Source organism: Protopterus annectens, chromosome 3.part1 (assembly GCF_019279795.1).
Source record: "Protopterus annectens isolate FY-2018-M chromosome 3.part1, PAN1.0, whole genome shotgun sequence".
NCBI classification, from domain to species: Eukaryota; Metazoa; Chordata; order Ceratodontiformes; family Protopteridae; genus Protopterus; species Protopterus annectens.
In genome coordinates, this window is record NC_056732.1 from 329,556,483 (window position 1) to 329,570,359 (window position 13,877).

Below are 13,877 nucleotides of genomic sequence, written 5' to 3' on the forward strand. Positions count from 1 at the left end.
GGGGTGAATACCTGCGGGCAAGAGGAAGTGGAGGAGGTTATAATATTTTGCTAGGGGAAGGTTGTAAATACAGTTAAATACTTTCCTAGTTTTTGATTTGAAGTGTGCTAGTCTGTGATATTTAGCTAGTGGGTAGTTAGGCTGATAGGTGAGATTTAAGAAGGTGAGAAAGGAGATATAGATGTAGAGGTGTATTTAGAGGGAAAAGGAAGAGGAAAAGATAAAAGTGATAAGGAGATAAGTAATTTAAGTTGTGAAGGAAAGAAAGTTGTACACATTGTAAAGATAGGGATAGTGAGCAAAGGGATAAGAAGTAGAGTATGGGTACAGATGGGGAAGGGTAGGAAGATTAGGAAAGAAGGGGAGGAGCTAGATATGTTAATTAGTGGGTGTGTAGTACACTTCAGAGGTTCAACGTGGATAATTGAGTAAACAATTTGAGTGGATTGGAGAAGATAGGGGAGTGTCTACTAGATGAATAAGTGTAGGACCACTGGGGGCGGGTGGGATTTGGGGGCAGGTAGGGAGGAGCCAGGTGAGCCCATGGGAAGGAGCGGGTTCAGATAGGTGAGCAAGAAGTAAGCAAAAACCTAACAGTAAGCAGCTAACTGCTGTGTACCTTAGTAGGGAAGGAGTAGGAGGATAGTTGATAGTGGACGTGGAGGTAAGTGGTGGTAGAGAGCAAAGGCCAGAGAGAGTAGCAGGGAGATAGGGCAGGAAGCCAGTTCACCAGCAAAGGATAGAGCGTTGGCTTCTTTAGATACCAGGAAAGGGGTTAAGATTTAGGTGCTAACCTGGCTTACAATGGCATGAAGTGGACAGAAAGAGTTACCAACAGAGGCAGGTGGGCAGAGAGAAATGTATCAAGGTTTGGGAAGTCTCCTCGGGATAGTAGCAGGAGGAGGCACAAGAGTGACAAAAGCTTCTAGTCGCTAGGGGATAAAGAGGGAGGAATAGCTGCTAGGTATCCTGGCTGGGTTAGCATCTAGACTCAAGATATGTACAAATTGTTTATAAATTACCACTTTATCTGATATAACATACTTTCTTGCCTCCTTGTAAACAGGGTTCAATAAGCAGGACGGCAAGTCTTTAAGGTATAGAGTAGTAGTAAGGATGTGGTTTGCAGGGAGTCCTTTCACCAGGTAGATATGTTCACAAGATATTATTGTAGGTTAAGGGTTTCTAACTTTCTTGCCTCCTTGTAAACAGGGTTCAATAAGCAGGACGGCAAGTCTTTAAGGTATAGAGTAGTAGTAAGGATGTGGTTTGCAGGGAGTCCTTTCACCAGGTAGATATGTTCACAAGATATTATTGTAGGTTAAGGGTTTCTAACTTTCTTGCCTCCTTGTAAACAGGGTTCAATAAGCAGGACGGCAAGTCTTTAAGGTATAGAGTAGTAGTAAGGATGTGGTTTGCAGGGAGTCCTTTCACCAGGTAGATATGTTCACAAGATATTATTGTAGGTTAAGGGTTTCTAACTTTCTTGCCTCCTTGTAAACAGGGTTCAATAAGCAGGACGGCAAGTCTTTAAGGTATAGAGTAGTAGTAAGGATGTGGTTTGCAGGGAGTCCTTTCACCAGGTAGATATGTTCACAAGATATTATTGTAGGTTAAGGGTTTCTAACAAAGTTTAAGACGCTAGGCCAGGTACACTCAGCAGCTGGGGGTCAGATCCTAAGATGTAAAGAAAGGCGGCCGACCAGATAAGAGTGTTTTATATATATACATACATATACATATAAATACATATACATACATACATACATCAAAATGTATGCCAAGTGTTTATGCACACATCACAGAAGCAAGGAAAAAGGCTTACACCAATCATCTGTTGTTGGAAGCTTTACCCTACCACACACCTTTAGCTTTATATGCAAGCTCCAGGATTTTAGCACCTTGGGGTAAGTTATATACTGTTAAGGGGAAATATAACCTACATACCAAACTAACATCTTAAAAATCCTGCAAACTGCAGCTCCATTTTGTTAAAGTCAACAAACCAGAATTTGGCCAAATTGACTTTAGGAAAATAAACTGTTTCTCTCTTTTAAACCTTATAATAACCTACAGCTTAGTAATGGCAAACTAAGTTAGTAGTGAAGTTTTTTATACAAAGCAGAAAGTATAAATGTCACAAAGAAAAACCTTATAGGTAAAAACCTCAGAAAGACCTTGGTAAACCAGGGACTGCATATAACCTCCTTTGGCAGACGCCCACAGGAAATTTGAAAATTCCCCCTTAAGTATATATAAGTGTTTCAGCTACATGGTTTCTGAATGCCCCTAACCTTTTATTTTATTATAAGTCTTTATTTAGTAAGGCATCCAGGCAATAAAGCCATATCCCACTAGCTGTAGACATATTATGTTTTGCACTTTTTATTGGGTCCTCAGTACAGCATAAGTGTCATAAGGACTTTTAGAAGTTTTTGCCTATAAAATGTAAAAGCAATGTTATTGTGCAGTTACAGTAAGACTCACTAATATGTGTGTTTTGTATAATCATAGTAAAGGTATTCTGTACATTATATTTTTCATGTATATAAGTCATAAAGTTACAATGCCTCAAGTTAGGTGAAAGAACCCCACCATGTAATACCTTGTAACCTGTGAGAAGCAAAGTATCACATATCAGCAAAGGTTAAGGATTTTAAACATTTATAAATACACATAACTTAGTAAATGTAACTTGTTCAAGAAGAATTTTGTTGGGCATTGCCTACCTATACTTCAAGTGTATTGTTATACTTTTAAGAGTACATTGTGGCACACAGTAAGTTAGATACGATGCAGCTTGCCATATTCCTTTCATATTTATTTGGGCCATGTTTTTAATGAAAAAGTTTTGGTAACTTTTTATTCAAACCATGACCCAAACAAGTTTAGAAATTTCCTTGGTGACATCATCTAAGGGCTCTTCCATAGACTTTAATGGATGCATTTCTACACCTGTGCAGAATGCATCCATTAAAGTCTGTGGAAGCATACCACATTTTCACTGAGTTTAAAGATCATCTTTAACTTTCAGTGGCATCAGCCCTGTGAAAACAAATTTAACAAGTGCTGATTGAAGTGAATGCTAGGTAAAAATGCTAATAGGTGCTTCATGCATCACACAGGATGTTGATTAAGTAAGTCACCGAGTCCAACAGTACACTTTCAGCAAGTTTTTAAACTAATGTGCACAGGGTTCTTGCAGGTAAATTCATGGGATTTATGGTGGGAAACTGGGCATCCCAATGATTATTTAATGAAACAAAGGGTGAGAAATGATGTGGTACAGTAAGAGTGATATGGTCTGATTAGTTGAATTATTATAAACAATAATGGCAATAATTAACTCCCTCTTAGCAAGAAAAGATGACTAGTGGGTTACTTCGGGATGGAGGGCTGCTGGTCATTTCTTAAGAAATTGTCTAAGTGAATGCAGTCTGTGCTAAAAATGTCAAAGACTACATTCACCTAAACAGGTCAGTTGTGTTTGTATGGGGAAGGGGAACAAAGGTCCCATATTTCCATGTACAGATAATGTGTCCCCTGTATGGGTTTATTTCACTTTACTGTCACTAAAATCATTTATTTCCAACTCAGTCACCTCATTTCACTGAAGTCTTTGTTTGCATACCTTACTACAACAGCAGACTTTAATTAATAGATCTGTAAGTGAGCAGTTCTGTTGAAATTATAAAAATTACAGTTATGGGATATGAAATGGATGGTGGGTTAAGTCTTGTGTTGATTAATTTCTTTACTAAGGTAATGTGCTGACCCAAGATAGGTCAGTTTTGCACATAACCTAGATATATAGTGCAATTTCTTAAAGATATATCAATTTTATAGTTTGTAGAACCGAGTACAAACTAGAAAAAAAATGATCCAGGCAAAGAGTAAAAACAAAAGCTTTTTGAGGCTATCAAATCAGGTTACTTAAAAGTATTGGCAGCCTGACTCTGCTGAATGTAGACTGATATCACTATAAGCAAAAGGAAGATAAAGGTAGTGCTGCACATATCAACTGATTGGTTGATTAATTGACTGATTGATTGATATAGTAATGCACTCATTCACAAAAGACCTTTTATCAGGCATAGTTCAGGCTCATATTGGTAATAAATGTAGTACATTCAATGTACACAAATGATGCACATAATGTTTCAACAAACTTGTGCATTCAGATTGGACACATAAGATACAAATAATGTTTCAGCAAATAGTAATATGAAAAATAAAGCAGCAGCTGGGAATGATCACTATAAAAATGAAACCAATATTCACACAAATAACTTTGATGATTCCATACAAAGACAGAATTGCATGCAAAATGCAAACACAGAAAGCAATGTAACTGTAGACTGAGGCCTTCATGAGACTAGGTATAGTGTGATATTTCACTAATTAAGCTTTTTAGAGGTATGAAGCTTGTATTTTGGTGCCATTCCTTAGAAACTTTGGAATTTGAGTTTAAGGGAGTTTTTGGTGTGCAATAGCTGACAACTTGATGGTAGCTGAATGCAGAGGAGGGTAGTGACTACTCAGATATGGTTAAGCATTGATAAACACCTGAACACTGGCTTTTCTTTGTGGAAATTGTGACATTGATTTCTGAATAGTCAATAATCCGTTTGGCTCCTTAGTTGTGCCGGAAGGCTATCAGACATGTTTGGGGGTAATACAGAGAGAGAATGGTCACAGCAGTGCAGCTTGTTCCTTGGGTGCCTTAGGACAGGTTATCATTATTGTGCAAGAGCAAGGTGTAATCTGTGTGTGCATGTGATTGTTGGCAAGATGAGGAAAGGATTTTTGTTTGAGAAGCTTAAATGAGAATGACCATGGAAGAGATTAGGCATATCTAACTTGTAACCATCTTGCTTTTTGTAGAACTGTATAATGGTGCCCACAGTAGGGGAATAAGGTGATGAGTATACATATTTTACTCTTTCAGTATGGATGGAAGTTTTAACAGAGGCAAATGTAGTCCTACATAGACAATATTCAAGTGGAGGAATTAGAATTTTCTTACTAATAGTGTTTTGTTTGTGATGTGAAAATGTGAGAGTTTATATGCCCAGAAGATGAGTAAATTTATTTTGTATCTAGTTATGGATAGATGATGGTGAAATGTCAGGCTCTAATCGAGCTAAAGGCCAATATATGTAAACTGGAATATGGTTTCACACATGATGCCTGATGGGGCTGTGATAGACAAGAGAAGATATATGAATGTGTTAGGTTCATAGGTAGTTACTAAGCATGTGATCCAGGAAACCACTGAGGAGCCTAGCCCAATTATCCAACTGCCCCAGTGTTTGTGCTTTGGCTATGCTTCAAAGATCACGGATTCATAGATCTTTTTTATGTGATTTAGGATTAAGCCATATTTATTTAGCCAGAGAATTATAGAGCTGATGGCATTTTCTAGTTGTCATAAAATGTTAGACTGAAAATGAGGATCTATAGATGGCTATGTCACTTTCATAGAAGAAGAGGTTGATCTTAAAGAGTTCTACAGGAAATGTGTCAATGTAGGGGGAGAAGAGAGTTGGTGCTAATATGGGTGCTTGTAGGACACTTTACAGTAAAGGAGTACAGATGGAAGATAATTTAATTTCATTTGAGAAAAAATTATGTTGAAGGGGAAGTGAAGAATCATTTAATAGCATTAGCATTAAAGCCTGTTTTTGCCAGGCCATCAATTAGTAGGTTGTGGTTTATAAGGTCAGAAGCTTTAGCGAAGTCACAAAAATGGCAGTGATAATGACTTTGTCTCTCTTAGGAAAAAAAATCATCTGCTAAGATCCATGTTGCAGTTTCTTTGCTATGTCAGTCCAAAAACCACATTGATGTTCAGAGTGGATATCGCATCTTTCTATATTCTTCCAGATTTGAGAGTGAACAAGTTTTGTTATGCTTCATGTAGTATAGTAAGGTTAGAGATTGTGTCTGAAATAAATAATTGGTAACACTTTTTTGGAGACATTGCCCTGACCTGGAGACATCACAAAAATAGACAGCAAGAGAACTGAGGTAAAACAGAGAGATAGGTAGGGCTATGAAAATTAGGCTGGGTCAATCTCAACAATGTTCAAACAAGATCATACAGAAATAAAGAGAAGCATCCTGGAGTAATGGTTTTATAATAACTACCTGATAATTAAAAAAAAAAGAGTATTGTAGTGATGCTATAACACCAATAAACAGCTTCAATCAGTACTATGCTGTACAGAAGTGAAATATAATTTTGAAACATTTGCCAGGAGTTTTATCTCATAACTATATTTCTTGTATATAACTTATATAACTGTTCTGGTGTAGGGAAACAAGTTCTTAGCAATACCAGAATGTATAGCTTTCAACCTCTTTGCATGTGAATTCTGGACCAAGCCAAAATAATGAGGGGAAAAAAGGCCCCAAATCAGTGATGATTTGTAAATATTGTTCTAATTCACTTAGAATTTTAATAGAACAACATGTTTTGCATCAACAAGTATGAAATTCTAATGTTTTGTATTGCCGACTGACTGTAATCCTCTAATTTACCAAAAAAAAAAAAAATCAGAGGGACGGAGCAAAAACATGAAGTAAAATCAGGGACATTCTGCAAAATAAGATATAGCTGAGAGTTATGCCAGAATGTCATATTATAAATCTTTATATTTACTTCATCGTGAGGTATGTGAACAGCATATGCTTCACTGTAGCCAGAGATCTTTAATTACTTTATGCATTAAACCCACTGCATGAGTAGAAACTGTTTCAGTGCTGATTGCATTCCTGGAGAAGGGATCATCTTAAGGAGAAAAGTGATTGAGTTTAGGTGTGATTGGAAGAAGAATCTTTTGAAATGGAGATGAAGAATGGCATGTCTGTTGAATTACAAGGGACACACTGGGGTGAAACTTTCAATGTCTGCAACAGAAATAAGGGAATCTTGGATGCAAGGAAAGAAAGGAAAGAGGTGCTATAGCAGCTCATTGTGAGTCTACAGAAAATGGGCATGTTAACAAAATTGTCTGGGTAATGCCAAGACATGTATCCAGATTTTGTAGTCTGTTTCCATAACGGCTTTTGCCTGTCTTACTCACAGATATCAGTAGAAGTTAAATATTTGGTGGGGGGCTTTGGAGTTGCAAAGTTACAGGATATAATTACATTTTTACACTTTAATATATATATATATATATATATATATATATATATATATAATATATATATATATATATATATATATAATATATATATATATATATATATATATATATATATATATATATATCTGCCAAATGGAAATTAAACTACTGTCATTATTACATTTTAATTTCCTTTGTTTGCACTTATTTCTCCACAATTTTTCTCTTTCTTCTCTGCCCCCTCCTAATCAGTGTTAAAAATCATTTCTTTGGAAGAAATTACTGTCTGCAAGGTCAACTTATGTAAGCAATCTAGTGAAAAGTTGTGGCATTGCACTTGTAAAGCTCTGCATCAGGTGCTGGCTACTGCAAATCTCCACCACAACTAAAGATATACCTTACAAAATGTTTTGCTCAAGTAATCTTCACAAAGTCAAACAATAATGGGGGGATATAAATGCCCAAAATCTGGGACAGTTTTTAAATATAACTTTAGTTTGCTTAGAAAGTTAATAGGAAAATATGTTTTGCATCAATATGCAGTTTCTAAACAATAAGAAGTATGAAAATCTTACGTCTGGTATTATTTGCTGATTGCAGTGCTCAGTAATTTACCAGAAAAATAAAATATGAGGAACAGGATAAAATTAATCAAAATCAGAGACATTCTGCAAAATTCTGGACAGGTGAGGGGTATAGCTTAAAGCATCTCCCAACACAATAGAATAATCACAGGAAATCATAGTTCACGATGGACTGTGTCACCTGGAGTCACTGGTACAGCAGCTGACCATACACAAAATTAAGTTACTCTCAATAAATGTCACAAAGAAATATATATGTCAACAGAGTGAAATAATGCAGTACCCTTTTTATAACAAACTCTATTATTATTTTAGCATGCACTATATTGTTTTAAATATATTGCAAAATTAATACAAGATAGTGTGAACATGATCCTCAGAAAGAAAAGGAAATGTCTCTGGTCATTGGTTATTTATTTGCTTGGGCTGATCAGGTTAAGCCCACTAGTCATTGTTACAAGAGAATAACTCTTCATAAAATCTTCTATAAAAACACTCTTTTACAAACTGTTTAAGAAAAGTTAGAGATATCTTTTTCAAATATTGGCATGCATTATTTTCTTACCTTCCAACATTTGATTCGACAGTATATTTGGAACCCTCAGCAGTGGAACAGAATAAACGAATTCCATTTAGGGCAGTATCATCACTAGCCCCTCGGTATTCTTCAACCTAAACATAAAATCCCAAACAATAAAGTAAAGCTGCCTAAACTTAATTACTGTTGTTGGGCAAATGTTAGCTCATTTACCTTTAAACTAAACCCAGTGGCATAGGACCCTTCTGGGCACATGTCGATCCATGTCCAATTCCCCCATTCCCCACCATTAGTGACAGTTAGTATTGAAGTGTACTTTCTACCAGTGAAAAGGCCATTAGACTTAACTGTATGCTGACTATAGGCTTGAGACAAAAATGCAAATGCAATACAAATGAAAATACAAATCGACCTCATGTTTACATTAACAGTAATGACAGGTAAGGAAAGGAGCTTTGCTGATCTGTTCTTGCTATTTAAATAGCTTTATTGATCAATATTTTCTGATTAAAATAATTAATGTTGTTCTAAATGACTTCGTCAAGGTGATCAATTAGCAAATACAGTCTGAAAGTCTGTAAATAATTAACTCAAGTGAGAAACTTGCCACAGGTGAGCTACAGAACACAAAATAACATTTCTGTTATGCATACATGGTTTATTTGTCACCCTGTTGACCCAACAGATCCAACCATTTCCTATAAAAATAACTTCCTTAGATCAATCCCTTATTTTACTGTAGAATTAATGTAACACTAGTAAATACTGCCTATGAAGCAAAATGTATCACTTTAGTAAGCAGCTCCTGATTGTGTGTCATTTCCATGTTCTTGTTTTTATAAGATGATGATTTCTTTTTCACCATGTACTTTTTCCTAGTTCTGCAATGACTGTGACTCCAGAATAATTTGTATTGTTTCCTGTATTGTCCTGTGTTAATTGTGTTCCAGCAGGTTTTCTAACAGATAAAAGTTGAGCAGCCATGGGAAAATTATGTTGCCAATACATTTGCATACAGGTCCCACGGTCAAGGTAACCCAAATATTATATTTAACTCTAGTAACAAAAGTACGTGATCATCTTTCAGCTGTGATATAATGTAAATCCTCTACTTCCAAGGTCTAGCATGAGTGCCTCCCAAACAACAGACAGATATGACTAAACAACCTTGTTTGCTAGGAAGTACGCATTTGATTGTTAGTTTATTTGCATTAAATGCTTTGCTTACCAACAATGCCCCATTAAGACTTTAAGCATAACAGTAGTTATAGTACATTAAGACGAAGGCCTTAACCATTCACTTCAGTTGTAACAGAAAGCAGTCCATTTAGTGCCCCTATCATGCCATGAATGTTCTTGCATGTCATTTGTCAGTGACAGGTGTTCATATCCACCTGGAAATAGTGTGGTGTCTTACTGCTAAAGGGAATGTAAGCACCTTTTTTGCTTAAATATTTTTAATACTTTTGCTCATACAACTGAAGCACAAAACACAAAAATCAATTATAGAAGCTGGGATTCCCTGAAAGCGCCTAACACTGAGAATATAAATAAATAAATGGCATATCAAAATGTTCATAACACACAGACTGAATAAAACATTTCCACAAAAGTAGTTACTATACTTATTTTCTCTATGAATTTGCCTGTTCTCCACTAACTGCACCCTGCCTTGGAACAGGATTGACTCTATGCTAACTTCCATACATCTCTTCCTTTTCCAACAGTGCTCCTTCCGACTTTGTTCCCTCTTCCATAGTTAGTATCTTACCTAATGAACCTATTCCACACACTTTCCCCATTATTTTATACAACATTATTCTTGCTCCATTTATTTCTACTGCTCTGTATCCCCCTGTAAAATGCAAACAGCTGGCTCAGTTTTCTCTCATGCTTTCTCATCATTATCATCATCGTCATCATCAGCCCCCTTTTTCCCATTTTTTCTACTTGGGGTCGAGGTATCATGTTAACTGTCTCCAACTCTCTTGATTCAGTACCGCACTCCTGCCTTCTTCAACACTCATGCCTGACCGTCACAGATCTTCTTTCACACAATCCATCCACCTCTTTGCTGGACGTCCTCGCTTCCTCTTACCTTCTTCCTGTCTGTCCCAAATCTTCCTCACAGATTGTCTTCTGCTTTTCTACACGTGTGCCCAAACCACCATAATCTTTTATCTTTGATCTCTCATGCTTTTTATGTTTTTTAAATTTCATGTAACTCTGCACTCTTTTTTTCACTATACCTACGTGATTTCTGCCTTCAGTAGCAAAACCCCTTATTGCTTTTAACTTTATTCTTCTCATCTGCAGCCAATAGAGCTCTTCATGCATGCTACCAACATCACTATTTGCTCCCGAATATCCTTGCTCATTTTCGGTAATTGGTGTTGACACCAAGAATATTGAGCTGCAGTGAATTTGATATTTCCCTCGATATATTCATCTGCATTCCTTAACTATCATTTCCCACAAACCACTAACTAAAATGTGAATGACACTGAAAGATGCAGCTTAATACTTTGAAGATGAACTCTTTGAAGATACACTTGGTATGACAAATTCCCCAACTTGCTCTCACAAAAACAAATATAAACAGTTTTTTCTGGTTTTCTAGCTGACAGTATTTTCTGGTTTAATAGCTGGGGCAAATCTCTTCATACTACATGCAGGGGTCCCTATTTGTTCAAGTCTGGCTACCTGTTTTCAAAACTAGAAACCTTGCATCACAATTATTGCACTTCTTCATCTGAAATTCTCCAAAACTGACAGCTTGAATATGCAAACCTTCAAAACACATGTACTTAGGCCTCTACACTGTACAGAGAAACACAACTCAACAAACATCAAAGAGGCATTTTCTACAGAGTGGTAAGCGCTCCTCTGCACACCCTATACCCAATTTGTGTTATTATGCCCCCTCTCAGATCAGTGCTCATAGAAACAGCAATCATTAACACACACACACACACACACACACACACACACACACACACACACACACACACACACACACACACACACACACACACACACACACACACACACACACACACACAAAAATGCACCTACCTTGTTCTTGCTGTGTGACTGCTCTTTCTCCACAAAGTTGCAAGTTTGGAGAACTGGAGCATACCCTGACTACAAAGACGTTGTGCTCATATATACCAATCTTAAACATACAAATGATCAGCCCCTCAAGTAGCAAAGCTCATGAGATTCAGCATCAAACAACAAAAGGACAAACACTGCAGCCCCCATTAATTATAGACTAACTCCAGAGCACAACACCTTCAGGTAAAAGGAATATAATTTTTCATCTGTACTGTTGGTTGTATTATTTTTACTAATAATTTAATCTTCATACAACCAAATAAGTCATGGTTTTAGCCTCTCCTGCAACTCATAGGCCATAATGTACTGAGCACTTTTACCCAAATAATATAAAACTGACAGTGTAAAGAACAAAGGGCCTTATTTTGGTGGTGGTCTTTACAAGGTGAGCCTTACTCCTGGGCTTAAAATTACTTTGGACAAACCTGTATGACACCCAGTATGCCTTACTTACAAAGAACTGCCCTTTTTTCTCCAAAACTACCTGAGAAGGTCATAACATACAGCACACCATGCTGGTAGATATACGCCACTAAGTAGATGTACGTTTGTAAGCTGCAGTAAGAACTATAGCTATTGTATACAGATTTTAAGAGGTTACTATGTGCTCAACAGTTTAACTCACGCAAACATTGCACAGCATCTCAGGGGTCCTAAACTCTGCAGAAGTGCAGCATGACAAGGTATGCATGGTTCTTCTTCTTAAACTAACAGTGGATATACCTAGAGATGCATGCCTCAGAATAACTAATGGCAATTCTGCTAAAACTGTCTCTGCAGAGGATTCATTTACAGTGGTAAGGTTTGCAGTGCACAGCTCTGAAACTTCCATGATTAATGGCCTGTTGCATATAGCAAGATCACATGCTACTGAGACTCCAAAAATATAATCGTGGACTAACTGGGATTTCTATAACACAAGCTGTGTCAGTTGCAAGTTGCCTTAAGCTGCATCTGAAACTAGGGCCCAGCATAGTCTGTGTTTGGGATGCAGTTTTACTTCCATTTTTCTTAATCCGGGTCACTTTTGGCATGATAAAGTCTCTGAAAATCCAGCCTAATATGTCACGAACAGATTAAAAGGTGAAAAAATATATAGCTTCATTTGTTACATGGCTATCCACAAGACTGAGAAAAATATGTTCCTTACTGAAACAGTTTGTATTATAATCAGTCTCTTCAAGAACAGATATTTACCATAGACTATTAAACATAAAAAAAAAAAAACGTCTGCATAGCCAAGTTCACCTGTAGGCTGTGAACTATGATGCAGGGCCACATCTGTTCTACTCTTCTAGAAAAGGACCATGGAAACACATTTATCAAACAAGTGACAAAAGGTCAAGGATGAAGTAGATGTTTAATGAAAATGTATAACATAAAAACAAGTTGGAAAGATAATCGATACAAACACCACTAAAAGCTGCATTTTACTTCAGCAGTAATGATAAAGCTATCTTAAGTTGCTGTAACATTACTGTTGCTTGCCTCATGCATTAAAAAAAAACAATAAAGCAGTGTGCATGGGTTCAAGATATTTATTGTACTTAAACATTGTCAGGAACTGTAATTAGAACTTGTATATTCAAGTTAACTGATTCACAGTTTACTTCAAACACACTCGCATGTGCATCTCAATTCATGCCTGCATTCACTCTGGCTGACTGTACAAAATGGCACTGTTCAAACACGTGCTCAGTACTTATATGCATGTGCTATCTAGCTGTAATGGCCCAATAGGAACATTACACATAATGATCTACATCCTCCCTCTTTGATTTGTTCAACATGCAATAGGAGAAAAAGACAATGTATAAGCTAGATAACATTTTAATATTAATAATCAAACTCAAGTCCATGTCGCTGTGTATTTTTGATTGGGTCTGGAAATTCTACCCGATCTGGTTACATAAAAACTTTGACTGGGTTTAGCAACAGGGACAGTCTCTGGGGAATTCTTCTCAATAGGAACTTCGGGGATAACATCAGGATTATTTGAGGAAAATACACTGTCCTGCAAAATGGGAACAAGTGTAAGGTTGCCCTGAGAAATAGAGTCTTTAGCACAGGCAATCTGCTGTGTCACTGGTTCAGAAACTGGAAGTATATGTCTTCTGTTTCTTCTGAATTCCATTTTCTGTGATTGAACAATATAGGATCTCGGTTCCTCACAAACATTTTTGATAATACCCACTGGGCAGTATCCTTTGGTTGTTTGCATCCTTATGATTTCTCCTTGTTTTAGTGGCCTAAGAGGTTTTCTAGATTTATCGTAGTATGACTTTTGTGACTAGCGTTTGCTCAAAAGTTGGGTTTTGATCACTTTACTGTTCTTTGCATTAGGAATCAATAGCTGTTTACTGATTGATAAGCTTGTTCTTGTTTGTCTAGACATTAATCTCTGAGCAGGTGAACCAAGCAAGTTATCTCGGGGAATGTTTCCGAGATTGAGTAGGTTAAGAAAAACATCGGTACCATCTCTCTTGGATTTCTCTAATACACATT

At 36.8% G+C, this 13,877-nt stretch overlaps 1 protein-coding gene across 1 annotated transcript in view; it reads right to left on the bottom strand.

Moving 5' to 3' along the window:
* Positions 1–13,877, bottom strand: part of LOC122797666 (vitelline membrane outer layer protein 1-like) — a 190,691-nt gene that overhangs the window by 45,577 nt on the left and 131,237 nt on the right. The window contains exons 2-3 of the mRNA XM_044066207.1: positions 8,469–8,620; positions 8,283–8,389 (exon numbers count right to left, since the gene is read on the bottom strand). Coding sequence (XP_043922142.1) covers positions 8,283–8,389; positions 8,469–8,620 — 259 coding nt within the window. The remainder of the gene's footprint in view (positions 1–8,282; positions 8,390–8,468; positions 8,621–13,877) is intronic.